Source organism: Meleagris gallopavo, chromosome 4, assembly GCF_000146605.3.
Source record: "Meleagris gallopavo isolate NT-WF06-2002-E0010 breed Aviagen turkey brand Nicholas breeding stock chromosome 4, Turkey_5.1, whole genome shotgun sequence".
In the NCBI taxonomy this organism is placed as follows: Eukaryota; Metazoa; Chordata; class Aves; order Galliformes; family Phasianidae; genus Meleagris; species Meleagris gallopavo.
Window position 1 is genome coordinate 22664700 of NC_015014.2, and position 16651 is coordinate 22681350.

The 16651-nt window shown below is 34.4% G+C and overlaps 1 protein-coding gene across 1 annotated transcript in view; it reads right to left on the reverse strand.

The window, feature by feature from the left end:
- Positions 1-264: 264 nt before the first annotated feature.
- GPM6A (glycoprotein M6A) overlaps positions 265-16651 on the reverse strand; it is an 86180-nt gene continuing 69793 nt past the window's right edge. The window contains exon 7 of the mRNA XM_031553263.1: positions 265-342. Coding sequence (XP_031409123.1) covers positions 265-342 — 78 coding nt within the window. The remainder of the gene's footprint in view (positions 343-16651) is intronic.

Below are 16651 nucleotides of genomic sequence, written 5' to 3' on the forward strand. Positions count from 1 at the left end.
TTCTCCCAGACACAAGATTCTGCACTTGCTCTTAATGATCTTCAGCTGGTTCCTCTCTGCCCAGCTCACCAATCCATCCAGTTCTCACCAAAAGGCAGCACAGCTTTCCAGTGGGCTATCTACTCCTCCCAGATTCATATCACCAGCAAACTTTCTAAGGGTGGCTCTATCCTTTCATCCAAGTTGTTGATGAATATTTGAACAAGATCAGATCCAGCACCAACTGCTGGAGAACACCATTATTTACAGGCTCCTGTATGTTACTTAAAATTGTTCAGAAATAGCAGCAAGCTTAGTGAAGTAAAATGGAACATCAGCACGATCTCTGACAAAGTTTGAAGTCTATCAGAATAACAAAGAAATAGGTTCAGTGCATGAAAAACAAGAATACCATTTTTTATCTAGGCCTGTGTCTGACATCTGAACAGCCTCAGAAAAGATAGATTTTGCACTCCCAATCTTTTACTATTAAGTAGTATCTTAATCTAATAAGCCACAATGTCTCCACATTAATGGCAATTAACAAGGTCTCAAAATGGAGAAATACCAAATCATTCAAGGTTGAGACATGACACAAAGAGAACTTTGTCTTCTATTTCTCTCATGGCAGAAGAGAAAATCTTACCAGATATATATTAGCAACTATACTTTCTATTTTGAATAGTGGCTTCTTTCCATTTGGTCTCCCAGTTAAATATTAATCCTTGTTGCCTCTCACCACACAACCCTCATTTTCCATTCTTCTCCCTTTGCATCCCCACCAGCTGCATCTTCAGACCATTCATTAGGAGCATCAGCTAATCAACCCATGGTGAATGATAAAATTGCTATGACACCTTTTGCTTCTCCATTTGCCTCTGTTCAGGAGTCATAAAAAGCAGTAATGCTTTTATGAGTAAGTTAATCTACTGTATGTTTACAGCCTCTGACAAATAACAGTTTTCTGTCATGACATAAAGAATGCACTACTTACATACAGAAAAAAATTAAAATATATAACTTCCAGCACACCCAAGGAACTGCCATAAGATTAGATAGAATTTTGAAAATCATATTTTTCTAAATATTTTGAATTGCTAGTTGCAAGTCCGTAACTTTGCAACAAATTAATACAAGTAGGAATATTAATACTGAGGGAAAATAAACAACTACATACATACTCAGGAATAGGACACTTCCACTTCCTCTCCCACTCCCATCACCCTTCCCTTCCAATTTCTAGCATAATCAAACATTTAGTTTGTATAGCATTTCAGGATACTATCATTTAAAATTCATTGTAATTTATGCATACTCAAACACTTCTTGGGAGTCATGAAGGATGTTTATGTTATCTCTATATTTGAAGATTTTGAATACATGGCAAAAAAAGTATTTTTAAGAAAAAAAGCTAATTTTGTGGAGCTCACTTTTTTGGAAGGCAAAGTCTGGCAAATTTTCCTTGGAATTATTAGTATTCATATTCATATTGTATGTGACACATTACAAACAGTTGATGAATATCACTTCATTGCTTCAAGTCATCTAGCATGGCCTAATATCTTGTGGTTCTAGTGTTTGTGAGCAAAGAATAATTCAAAATCCACAGCACTAAGGCCTTTCTTTGGCTTGCTTTTGGTAATCTGTCTTTCAGTCATTGCAATTTCTTCACATTTTCTGGTGATGTGCAGGATTTAAACAGGCTTGATCTTTCTATTGTCACCAAGATACTAATTCAAAGAGATCACCCTGAAAGTGATTGGATCAACTTTCAGATAATCACTGTGAGCAGTGACAAGTGCACTGATATATTATGACTAGTCTACATTTTAATAATGAATTATAATAAAAACTCTGCTTTTTAGCTTTGCTTGTTGTTTCTTTTTGTTTGTTTCCTAAATCCTTCCCTATCATTCAAGGAAATGAATGCTTTTGGACTAAGAAAAATTACAAAGAAAATTTGCAGTCAAATGAAACAGCAGGAAGAGGGAATCTATCACCTTCTGCGGAAAACTGGAGAAATCACTTTCCTTTGACACTCAAAGACAACTAATCAGTAGCATCAGAAATAAAGCCATTATTTGATTTTTCCCTAATAAAATATGCACCTTTTAAAAGCTGTTTTTGTTAAAATAAAAATGCTGTTAAAAGCATTAGAAAATACAGACTTGTGACAAAACCAAACAGTCTATTTCATCACAGATGTGGCACAGATTGGTGATTTATTAGGCTGATTTCTTAGCATTATCATTATTACTCTCTAGTGAGCTTCTTCCGCTCTTAAAATTCTTGGTTAGATGTTGAACACCTAATTCCATGCTCTTTTCCTCAAGCCTCATACAAGAGAGCCCTATTTCAGAGACCTTCATGCACTTTATTCTGTTACCTCTGAATAAATCCTTCCTCTTTTATATATATCAGGAGGCAGATAATTGTTTGACACTGTATTCTGTCATGTTTGTTGTGGGCAGTCAGACCCCAAGGAAGATGGAATTGCTTGCCATTGTTATTCAACATGTTAGCTGCAAAGGCTAGGTCCGTCATGTGCTTTGACTCTAAAACTAAACTGAAATACAAAACCCTGAAGGCTACCCTTATACATCACAACAAAACAAAAACAGCATTTCAAGCTATTTGGAAGCATGCAAATGAAAAATGAGAGTAGGGCATATGTATGTCAACAGCATTGTCAAAACCTCCAGGTAACACATCTTACCGATGGAATGTGACAAATACGTAAATTAAAGAATTTTTCCCTTTGAAATCATGAAGTCTGAAATGCAACTGCCACAATTTTCTTATCTCATGACTTCAGTAAGAGTAATTTGGACTGGAAACAATCAGAGAAGATGCTCAGCATCTGTTCCTGTGCAGGCAGTACCAAGTGGATTTATCTGCTTCCTTTGAATACAAAAACAGTCTTTCAAGGATATTTCTAATAAGAGTTCAGTAACCTTATTTCAGTCTTAAGTTCTCTATAGAGTTACATTCTATCAAAAACCTCGTTGTATAAAAATACTGTGATCATCTTCCTAGAAAAATATTCTGAAGTTTTTATTAAACAAACAAGCAAACAAAAGCCAATTAGTCACTGTCAGGCATCAGTTCTATGAAATGAGTACAAATTCAGATTAATACCTAGTATAATAATATTTGTCCTTGACTTTCCATATTACATGTTTATTATCACCAAGACATTGAGTTCTACTGAAAGAGACTGAAGTTACAATTTCCTAAACTGTTCCTTCCTTTGACATACTGAGCAGACATCCACCATATGTACATCATACCATTCTTCCTTAGATTGTCACTGCTAAAAATCAAAGGTCTGTCACTCTTAATTTTAACACCACATTTGCCATAACCATGACAACTTAAACTCCTTTACCATTTTTCTCTTACATAAAAAATTCTAAAATTAAAGACTCTAAAGTGAGGCAAACCCAAATTACATTTTATTTCACCTTTAAAAGCAGAAAGCACTACTTGATGGCTGAAAGCATTTTAACAAATGAGTAAGTATTCCCTTGAATTCTTTATTTTCCTGTAGCATCTACAGATCATAGCTAAAATAAGACTCTCACTGTTGAAGTATAAATACTAAAACCCAATAAACCAGTAGAAAATTCCACATGGGTGGAAGAAATTAAAAACTGTCCTAGATGGCTTTTGACAAGTGGGAAATTGAGGCACAGTGAGAGTTTTCTAAGGCACAATTTGGTAGTAATTTCCACAGGTCAAACTGAAAAGTGCAAAAGATAAATAATTTCATATGTATCATACCTTGATCCAGAATTTTAAGGATATAGTAACAATTTTCTGAAAACATTATCTCTGAAACATTAATTTTTAAATTACTGCTTGATAGCTTACTTGTTAATCCAGTAATAAAAGTTTGATTCCCTTAGCACGATTTTATTCACGAGTATTATCAAGCACCATGAAAATTGTAGCTGTGATGTTTTCCAATTTTTAATAGTTTACTCCTACTGAGAACTCACTCTGGATGAAGGTCCAATTTTTTTTTTTTACCTACTGACTCTGCATACTACTGGAATTACCTGGTAGAAGGTCCTTTATGGGATTTTTATTTTGACTTTTTTTAATGTTATTTGTAAAAATGCAATTGTGGATATTTTGCAAAAACTCCTGCAACGGAACAGTTGTTTTTAGAATAAGTTTATCCAGCAATTATTCCGTTATACAAAGTAAATAGCCTGTTTGTTAAAAAGTGTAAGTAATCTGCCCTACAAGCTCACTTTCATCCATTTTAATGCCTTTGCAGGAAATTCATAACCAATTTCACAAACTGGAAACTGTCATCTCAGTACTGTTTTGGCTGCACATTCTATCTCTGAACTACAAAAAAGTTAGGTCTCTAAGAATCCAACAGATATTGAACATAACAAATCCAACTTCTTTCATTGCACGCTATAATTACAATCACACACATTCTGCTATACCTACCCACCTTACTACCTTATGTACAGCAAGTTCAACAGCATTCTCTCACTCAGCTATGAGGCATACAAGCTAAATGACCTGTGATTTATTTGGCTGTATCCTTTTGAAAAGTCTTGAAAACCTTTAGAATTGTGTGATTTCTTTTGGAAGTTAGTTTTTCCCTCAAATCCCATTAAGAGAACTCTAAAGTAAGTAACAATTCTGTGCTATTTAACACCAACCTCAGTTCCAATTCAAGATGAAAGATAGCAATTGGGAAATTCTTCCAGAGGTTAGTTGCATTAATAGTAAGAAAGATTGTATATTTAAAGCAAAAATCATTAATATACGCATCTGCATACTGTCTTGATAACAGATTTTTTTGAGCTGAACAAAGTTAGACACTTTCATAGCAACAAATCATTTAAATAAAGCACATCAGCTGCAGTCCTCAGTGCAACTAACTATGCCAAGAAGGTTGCCACAATTCAGAAGATGGTCTTATTATAAATTAAAAAAAAAAAAGGAAAACATAACAATTAAGGAGCCAGAATGATGCTGTAAGGGTAAAGAAACTTAGCTGCCAAACCTTGAAACAACACTGGAAACACAGAGCCTAAAAGATGTCATTGGCATTCTAGGCCCACGCAACAAGGAACTTCTTAACGAGGAAGTGGGGTCAGTTTCAATCATTTCTAAGCTGGACAGTTCACTTGCACAAAAACATAAGAATAGCACAGAGGTAAGCCAAAAGAGCATGCTTTACTAGCAAATAGATCATAAGAAATGAAAGTATAGATGATGGAAACAAAATAAACAAAGCCCATATTTCTGCTCTATTCCAATACTGAGGGCTCTGTGAAATACCAGGTTATTTTTCCCCTGTATTTGTCCTTCAAAAAGGATATATCAGAAAGCATTAAACAAACTGTCCTCATTTATTATATATTCCAGTATGAAAAGTAACTCCAGAACTGCAATCTTTTAAGAATTTTAATTTAGCAATAATATGGTTATCAATACTTGGAATATTCATACTTTCTTTTTTTAATTTCCCTGCACTGTTAAATAAGCAAGATTTGTTTATTGTATCTGCAAGCTAGGTAACTTAGACGTGCACATTTTATTATACCACTGCCATTGTAAAGTTAAGAAGGCCCAGCTCTAAACACATACTACACAACCCCCTCTACATACATATAAAAAGCCCAGTTCTGTCTTTTTTGAATACCTTGGATTTACAGTGGCTTTGTTGGAATGGGCAAGGATTACAGGGACTAACATCAGCATAAACATTTTATTAATTCTAAATATAGGCATTTATTAACCATAATTCTAGAACCATACATTGATAAGAGTATTTGTCAAGCATTATATCAAAAATCTAGTTTCAAAAAAATCACAGATTGTGGAATGAGAGCACCCTGAATTAGTCATCTCCATTAAAACTATGAAGTAGAATTGCCTAGCAACCAAGAAAATTAATTCAGAAACTAAAATAAACACTGACACTGACAGAGCAACTGCTGCTCTATCCATAAAAGCACTCAAAACAGAATAGTGTTTCTTTATTTTTTGTTAAGAAAGGCAAAATAATTTCAGAAAACTAGTCATAATGGACAAAGACTAAAAAAGTAAAGTAATTGAGTAAAGCTAACAAAAATAATTTACCTCTTTTTACATGTCATTAAAATGAAAAAGATAGGATTTTTTTTTTTAATATTCTGACAGTAATGAACAATTTCACACGAAGGTTTCTAACATACTTTCCCACTTGAAAAGAGTAAGTTTCTTTATATTCATCCCATGCAGGTATTTTTTATTTTTCTTTATACTACCTGAATTTACTTCAGAATTCGTGACCATGCCTACCTGAAAAAGATCTGCAGAATGATTATCCACTAATAGCTCTAACCAAATTACTACTCACCACATTTCTGAAGGACAGAGTTTGAGTTACACAGTTTATCACACTGAGTTTGCTATGGGGAAAAAAAAGCAGATTATGGACAATAAAGATGACTAAATTTTAGTTTAGTGACCTACTTTTATGATGTTTGTTAACATCTGGGACCTGTGTAATTCACTGTCCTGGTAGAACTACAAAATCCTAGTAAAATTATCTCTTTAGAAGTAAAACAATGGTATTCTGTAGCAACACTGAATTATTACAGGAATTATTACCAATCAGCCATTCCTGAGTAGCAGTACTTTCAAAGCTCTCATAGCAGAAGGTCTGTCTTGTCAGCTTGAACTACCAAGTTTGTAGGCACTCCAAAAAGACCAGGAATTATGAGGGCAAGAACAATCAAAAGAGAAAACTGAGATGCCAGAGAACACCACAAGATTTAGCAACTGCAGCATCTACATTAAATCTAATTGAGTCTATGTTAAAAGGTTATAAAAACCTATGTAAGAAATGAATCAAGGAAGACAAATAGGAGTAACTATGGATTAGAAGGTAACTCCACAAATACAGACGTAACCACAGTTTCTAACAGGAAAGAATGGGATATTTCACTACTCTGTATGCGCATAAAACTCACAAAATATGTGAAGAGATAGCTGCAGGTACTTTAAAGTCTTCAAATCTCCATATTCCAGTAGCATTCAGGAAACATAGAAGTGCTTGAGATGGATTCTACAAGTAGTACGGTTGCCAATACATACATTAAAAAAATATATATGTTTTCATCTCACATGGGATGTGATGCATAACAATGGAAAGATATTTGCTGCAAGCAGAGGCATTGCAGAAAGTATGGGTCATATATAACAGACCAGAACAATGAAAAAAACTAACAGCAGAAGTCTCCCATGTGCAAAAACACATCCTCAAAGCTGAGAAAGGACCCCAAATGTACATAATAGGTTCCCCCATGTCTTAAATATTTAATGACTGTGGCAGATGGGTTAGGCAAAACACATATATTGTCTGAACCAATAGCATAAACACAGCTGACCTGAAAGGCTTAATCACCAGTAGGTTATAATTACTCCAGTGTTTTCATAAGTGAACACTGTTCATAAAACTAGAATAATTTTGAAAGATTGCATCTTTGACAAATCATAGCGTCCATATGCTGTTGAACAATTTGCTTTTATTTTCTGGCCTTTGCACCATATGCTATGGATGTGATTACAGCATACACGTTTTAGTAAATTCATATTTTAGCCACAGTCAGAAACATATTTTCTGATTAATTTTCTGTGTAACTGAACAGTGTTATAAAACTGGAAGTTATTCCTGCTAACTCTAAAAATGGCTGAATATTGTATCCTTTATTAATAGTACAGCTTAGTATGGCAAGAAAAAAAACTCTAAAACAAGCATCCATTTTCTGCGTTCACATCAGACACTATCAAAGTCCAGTAATCATAGACAACCACGTAATAGACACTCCACTCAGAAGGCATTACTCTTTGCAACAAAACACAGGTAACTAACCAGCACTCTCCATCAGATCTGCAATAAAAACTAAAATTTCAACTATAATTCATTATAGGATGATAACAAGTAGGATAATATCAATATGTCCTTGCACTAGCAGCAGGACTTAGGAAATTAAACTCCCAGATAATCTTAGAAAGCATACCATAGTCATGTTATGGGAGAAAGGTAAAAAGAAGGTCACTCACAGTCCGCCCTGGGGAAAAATTCCTTCTGCATGGTAAATTTGACGATCAGCATGGCTTAAGCGTGTGAACAAAACACACCAGCAATATATTTCAGTACTGCTAATTCAAGGTCCAGTTTACCCCACCAAAACTCAAAAAAAAATCAAACCAGCCAAGAAAAAAAAAAAGCAATATTTCTTGAAAACAGACCCTCCTGTAGACAGACAGGAACATATTAATTTGCTGTGATATTATGCAAACAAAAAAATCTGAGACTCCATTCAACCTTCCTTCCAGTCTCCACTCAGATCCCATTTAATTACATCATCATGTCCTTTCACAGATTCCCAGCCCAAAACCTGACAGTAAATTACTCCATTGCAATGTTAGGTTCTAAGACTGTGCAAATGCTTCATTTTTGCATAAACTAATAATCTGAATAAAACCTATAGGATTACTGACAGTGCATGACAGCAAAAGCACGCATGCAAGTCTTCTAAGGATCAGAGCCCTGGTTACTGATTTTCAAAACATCGAAGTTACACAGGTCTAGTACGTCAGTTGCATTATGTTACACTAACATCAATGGCAATGTATGAATTTACAAGCAAATGCTACTCATTTTTACAAGCGGTAGCTAGTGTAAATGAAAGTGATCCTTAATGCTTACTTGGACAACTGATCTTCCAGCAAAGGGGAAGTTTGGTTGCTGCAGAATACTAAATTGAATGAATATCATATGGCTCAAAGAGAAGCAGATCTCAAACTAGTTATGTAGGAACACATTGAAAACAACAGATTGTTCCCTGTTCCAGTCTAGTACAGCAATCTACTGAGGCTACATGGTAATAAGATGCTTTTGAAAATCATAAGAACCAAAAAGATAATCTACAGGTTTGTTTTGTTTTTTTTTTTAAATAAAGAATTACAACCTACTAAGAGAAAACCAAGACGGGAGAGCAGCATGGATATGCTTGTTTATAGTCTACCAAGAATATGAGTAAGATCAGATTAACTATTTGATTTCAGGTAGCTATCAGTTTCTCAATGAGAAAATTAGAAGGCTGAGAAAATACCTAAAGACATATATTGAAGCATCACAACAAATAGGAAAAAGTATTAACATACTTAGTTTCTTGGAAAAGTAAGTCACTATTTATGTCACTGAGCTAGAAATGTAGGATTCCCTTTCTATATACTTGTGTTTTTTATCAAGGCATAGACAAAAGCAAACCACATTAAGAGGGAAGTATTGTGCTAAAACTACTCTGTTTAAAGAAATAAGAGCATTCAATAAAATGATTGAATATATCTTTATGAGCAACACAGTGGCCAGCCATCTCAAGGAAATTTCAAACATTTGCTTTCACCATCAACAATGCATATCAAGTTGCTATTTATTATTTTATCCTCATAAAGTACATGCTTGTTGGTATAGTCTTTATTTTAAATGCTACTACATTAAAGTTTTCAGTTCTTCTGTGCCACACACAGGATTCAAAAAGGTACTTATTTGCTATTACCATTATCAGTAAAAATAAAAGTCTGCTCAGTTAAGATTATTCCACAATTGACCAATTCAACAACCAGAGATGCTGAATTGGTTTCACAATGCATGGGAACAGCTACAGCAACCCATTTTCTTTTACAGCAGCTATCTGCCCTGACACTGCACACAGGTAGGGCTCAGATGCATTTGTCTGCTCAGAATGTCAGCAGCACCTTCTGATCTGTTGGTCTGTCTCCCCATAAAAAGGGAGCATGTTAGATATAAGCATCCCAGAGACCAAGCTCAACCTTCAGGCTGCCCTATGAGCCATGGTAAAACAGAGTTGTAAATGTAATTTTGACTATGGACAAAGAACAAGCAGGTCAGTACCAAGAAAGAAGTTGCTCAATATTAATCACGTCATATATATGATTCAAGGATGCAATTATACATTTAACAGGCAAAATCAAAAGATTAGTTTACCAGGACAGTTAATGTTCATTGCCACTCACCAACAGGCAATGCAATACTTCAGTGAACAACTTAACAGCTAGTTATGCGACAGATAAACAATCTCTCAAATAAGATCATGAGTATTGCCTGCTGCTGGAGCAAATGTTCTTCTGCATCTCTAATAAATGTCTCTCATATTTATAATGAAGGGTAGGTACTAAGTTTGATATCACTGGAACTGTGTATTTAATTCCCCTTATCTGACAGGAATGTCTCATGCAAAGTCTACAGTTCCAGTTAGCATAACCAAAACATTATCAGAACCACAACAGCATGTAAAAAAACATTTAGGGAGGGCTCTGTCAATAGACTATGTAGATGTCTTTGGCAGCACACCTACTATGCCATAAAATTCAAGGTATTCCTTACATTTGGAGTATGTATGTGGAGTCACCGACCCTGGAGGTGTTCAAGGAACATTTGGACATTGTGTTGAGGGATATGGTTTAGTGAGAACTATTGGTGATAGGTGGATGGTTGGACTGGATGATCTTGTAGATCTTTTCCAACCTTGGTGATTCTGTGATTTTTGCATCATATTCTCAGGGAATAATAAGTTAAAAACTTGTGACCTAATTTTTGCTAAAAGACAAAAATTACAACCAGGTAAAATCTGAAACATCAGATTTTACAACATATCAGCCTCTGTGGCATTCTTCTACAAGCTAACAAAGATGCAAGTTCCTTTGGTGCTTCATACACCATCATATCTAGAGCCTGGACTTTGTTTTTTATAAGAAATTAAAACATCTAAGACCCTAGATACTTACTAGCGTGAATTAAATGTTAAAGAATAGCCTTAAAGAGTTAGGGCTTATTTACTGACAGAACAGGAACAGTATAACAATTACGAACAACTATCAACTTCAGCATGCAGATACTAGCTTTTAATTACTAAGGCAAACCAAAGCATCCAAGGTATTGTTGGTAATCTGCACTTCATAAAAGAGTTTTGAAGGTGAAGAGCTATTTGAGAGAAGATTTGCAGAAGAGTAGAGGAGATGGGAAGCAAGTCATTTTTCTTTCCTGTATGAAAAACTGCAAGCCCAAATTCTTAGCTATTACCAAACACATTTCAGATAGCTCACTTGAAAGCTATAGAAAGATACCACAAGCTCTTCCCATGGTAGATTTCCAAAAGGCTTTTAAATTGGTCCAAAATTATGCTAGCTGCTTAGTATTGCATATAGCATAACAATAAGAAGATTTGGTGGAAATACAGGGTGTGACAAATTTTAATTAATTCACACATACACACAAAAAACAAAGCTAAGCTGATTCACTAGTAGAAGATGGTGTCACTAGGCTAGAGGAGTTTCCCAGACTGGCTACATGACCTTGCTAAGCAGCATACACAGTTTCCCTCACCATTAAAACTAGGCCAATAGGTCAATTGTGAGAACTTTCCAGTGAAAGGAAAATGTATACTCAACTTTTCAGAGCATGAAAACTTTCCTATCACTCATTGCTTTCATTAAAGTGAAACCAAACTTGCTCTCCCTCTTTCAATTACCAAAGCGTAGCTTTGAAATACTTAGATACTGCTCATAATTGCAATATTACCATAGATGTAGGTGCCATGAATGTAGCCTGTTGAATGTTTCCTCAGGGGAAAAAAAGTTACTGGTGCATTGTTTTAAAAAAGGAATCTGGACTTACTCTTCTGTGTGTAAGATTTTTCAAGTATTGTACTTCACATAGTATAGAACATAGCACAAATGTAGAAACACCAAGATTGGAAAAGACATCTAAGATCATCTAGTTCAACCATCCATTTACCACCAATATTCTCCCACTAAACCATGTCCCTCAGCACAAAATCTAAATGTTTCCTAAACACTCCAGGGATGGTGACTCCACCACTGTGGGCAGCCTGTACCAGCACCTGACCACTCAATATCAATCTAGTATTATTCTTCTCAAAGCACCCCTGTGTGTTGTTTTGTTTTCAAATTTAAGATTATTGAACCTGTAATCATTATATTAACACCTAAACAGATTTTTTCCTTGAAAGGCAGAAGACAAAAATTTGGAAGCCATTTGAAAAACACCCTACTTCAAAACATAAATTTTGTGCATGAAGAAATTGCCAACACTTCCATTAAAATTTTCACTCTGAAAGAGTGGCTAGGCACTGGAACAGGTTGCCCAGTGAGGTGGTTAGCCCTCTGTAGGTCTTACATGAAAGGTCAACTGTATATTTCATTATTTTAAATCAAATATTTTTCTCTCTTTCCATAGCAGTTTTAAAATTCTGAATCCCTCTGGAAAATGTTTCATGCCATACTTTTTTGTTCTGATACTTATTCTGATCACTCCACAAAAGAAAATGGCAAGAATTCTTACATTCCTTACACAATGAAATTTAAGTCCCTATACCTTTTTTCTTTTTCCCCTGTGAGGAAAGGAATCCCCACATATTAACGTGGAGCTTGCTGGCACATCTCAGAAATCAGTCACCTGATGATCAATTAGCAGGAATTATGCATCGCAGTGGTCTGGACTGAAGATTTTGTAACATAGAATTGTCAGACCAAAAATTAACTGGCAAAATATTTGATATAGGATCATATTCACCATTGATTTTTTTCTGTTTGGATTCAGATGCATTTGTATAATTGTACCCAGTGTCCACAACTTGTGGCAGAACAACCAGAAGAACTATTTTTCCTTTTTTTTTTTTTTTTTAAACTTCATACTCCATACGAAATATCAACAGGAAGGAGCACATTCTCTAACCCATTGCAGATCAAACAGGTTAAAAAGTACATTGGCAAAATTGTGTAAGGTACTTAGAAATAATGCATGGCTATACTTAAGAATAAATTTTCAGATGTCTAAGACCCTCTTAGAGCCTAACCACTAAATTGAATGTAAATTATTTTCACCATATCTGCAGATTTTTGTCCTAACTGTTGATTTTTTCAAAGTAATCAGAAAAATAGTAGTTTTCCCTACCAAATGAACTTATACTTTCACAAAGCATACAAAAATCTTGGTACAAATTTATAGCACTATTTTGATGATGTATTTTTAAATAATTGATATAAACATTCGTAATATATTCAATGTTTTTCCCTAAATATTTACATAGCTTATTTATGAAATCTTTTTACAAAAATAGCTTATAAAGTTGACACAAGTGTTAAAATTACCATACAGACTTCAATTCTCACACATTTAACTGAGAATCCTGCCCTAGGGCAGCTAGAATAGTTTTTGTCCTGTAAGAATTTATATTGGTCATACTGAAGCTGGTTTTTCATGCCTATAACTAGTATGACATTAAGCCTGCAATAATAGAAAACAGTGTTTCTTAAGACAGACTTTTCAATGTTAAAGATTAAATAAACAAGAAAGATGAAATTTGCATCTTTGTCTGAATAAGAGCATAATATATTGAATAATAACAGATGTTCAAATTACAGATCCTAATGTAAGAATTTTAAGTAATTTAGTCTGTTGTTACTACATAAATATGAATAATATACAGTGTTAGAACAATTAATTTCAAATTGAATGATGTTATGGGATTTTTCTTTGATAAACGTATTGATTAACAAAGAAGTATTAAGCAGGCAATAGAGTGAGAGACTTTGCCAGATACTAAAATTTACTTCCATACTTAACATTGATTAAGAAAGAAAAATTACTCTGCTAGTAGTTCTCCAATTTTCAAGTAAGATTTTACATTGACCTCTGTACATCAGGCTTTAAGAAGAAAGCTTTGAAAAATACAGATTCAGAACGAAGAATATCAGCTGGCAAAACTCCACTACTTACTAATTATAAGGCTAAATTTAAAGTTCCCAAATTGCTCAGAAAACTGATTATAATTCAGGGGTCCTAGAGGGCTGAAGTGCTAACAATTCAAGAATCCAATTAAAGATACAAACACAGCTCACACTTATTATTTGTATTTTAAGTAAAGGAAATAAATTTACAAATAGTGTCACCAAGAAAATCAAAGTGCAAAAGTGTACGATTTGCTCCTTTTTATTTTAATAAATTTCCTAACAAGATTTAGAAACAATTGTTCTCTTTTAGTGGTAAAGAAAAAGATTTAGAAGAATGCAAAAACTGCCAGCAATGTTTGCAATATTCTAGCTGTTATTTCATTTCTGAATACGAAATCAAGATCAGTTTTATCTACTCCATATTAGACTATTATCTACTTCCAGAGTAAAAGGAAGCAATTCAATCTCTCACATCTGAAGAAGCAGAGTCTGAGCAGAGTCTGTGTGCACACTGCTGATAGCATCCTAGGCAGCATAAATCTTCCTTTTTATACTTTGGTAAATAGACTAGACCCATCAAGATCACTAATGCAAACCAAGTGCTAACTCATTAACTCTAGTATTCAACCACTACCTGTCACAAAATAGATATATTTTGCTACCACTGGAACCTTGCCTATATTTGTCAGGCATACTACAGCCAAGACAGCTAAAAGAAAATCAGTTATTCACAGCACTTTCTGTTGCACAAACAATTGCTCTATCCATTCACAATAGCTTATTTTAGAAAGGAATTCAAACCAGTACACCATGAAAAAAATATTTTCAAATGGTGTAAATTTGTCTTGCTGTGGTACAGAATTGTTTGTTTGTTTTAAATGGGTACATTGTATGAGTATTCGAAACTCCACTCTGCTATGTCTCACACAATACAAAATTTACAGTGCCTGCCCTCTAGAAAGTTTTTTTTTTTTAATGAGGGTGAATAACTGGGAGTTATCATTGCAATCTCAGTGCTTTCATGGAGAGAGGACCTGTGCTGCAGGAGCTGGAACTTTTGACGTCACCGTCTTTCAAATACTGGCAGTTGAGACCTACCACTAACACACATGCTAATTTATGCATAAGGATTTCACAATTAGCATGCATCCCTACGGACATCAAGAAAACTTACACTTCTAAGTGCAGCTGATCATTTTAAAGTTTATCAATCTCTTAAATCACAGGCTTTAGTTATCCTGGCTTTTCCAGACTGCAAATTTACAATCGAAGGTATAGAAAGTTATAGTTTCCAGGCATATAGTACAATGCCATTGTTATAGAAATTGTTAGCAAGCTGATATTTCTTAGAATGTATTTTAGGCATTCAGTTGTAGATACTCCAGCCAGGTTTTCTGCACAGCTTCAGTTCTTGGTCAGCTACAAACAATTGTATAGCAAATGTGATTGAAGCATACAGCCTAGCCTGCACTGGCTTAAAAGCTTAAGTAACAGTGTGAACAAAGACAACTGCACAATAAAAATAGAAAAAAATTATTCCAGTAGTTTAAAACAGAAAGAGTAAACAAATTATTCTTGGTTTAGATTTTTACAAATGAAATCCACTGGGCAATAGCAGTAGCTCCATTTATTAAAAAAGGATAATTACATCAAATAGAAACCATTCAGTAAGAAAATATTGATTTATTATGTTTCTGATCTCCAATCATTAATTCGAGCTATATAGTTTTAATAATGCATTAATTTCAGAAACCAGATGTGATATGCTCTGACAATATTCCAAGTTAAAGCCATAAACAAACCTTGTTAAACATTAGAATGTGTGGATTAGACATTCAGTCTTACACAATCTTAATAGAATCTCTACGGTAAGAATTCCATTTGCACTTCTCAGTAACTTATTGCATAACAGTCTCTAAAATAAGAGGCTTGCAGTTTTGGTATTCTTGTTATTAGAGATATCATTATCATATTTATGAAATGCATCACTATGAAACTATCCAATTCCATCATGGCTGCTAGCAAGACGTAATGCTGTTCAGTGGGAGGTTCAAAGCTGCTGTAAAGAGCACTGGAGTTGGTAAGCAGTGAGAATTTACACTCCCATTGATTTTGTAAGAAATGGGAGAAAAATATGAAAATCAGAGCATAGATATTACAAATGAAGTTGCTGGGGCACTATAGTTAGAAAAATTAGTCCAGATTAACTGGAACTATATTGTCGATATCAGTAAAACATTCAATAGAGCAAAAAACAGGCATTATAAAAGAGGAATATCCAGTCAGACTGATAATAGCCAACACTTTTCAAATGCAGAAGTGCAAACCTTAAACAGATCCATCATTTCATGATCTTCCCTACTTCCAAAGCATTTTGCTAAAATTCCTAGATCTGCATTCAAGAACTCACAAAAAAATAAAGATTTTTTTTCATTTTGCTCCTAAACTAGATGCTTTCTTCAAACTCCAAATACATTTTTCAAGTCATCAGAATCCAAAGTAGGAACACAACAAGTTGAGATAACAGTTTAACAAACATGGTGACAGCATCTAAGCAGCTCCCCCCCTTCCACACCAATCAGGAAAAAATAAATATAATTTGTCAGCTTTTAATATTCTCTTGTCACTGCCCACAATGACAGCTGGGTACCACTAAAGGAAAAAAGGCCAAAAATATTGCATTATAAACGGGAAGAGGGTGAGGGGGAATAAGTAGTGTTAGCTGCTGTAATCAGACTATTAATCACACCATTTTGAGTGGCTGTTGGTCATTCAGCTGCTTACCATATGAACAATGAGAACACAGCTCATCAATAACAATGTGTGCTTTTAAAATAGAAACAGATTCACCTTTCCCTGTTTGTTTTTTTTT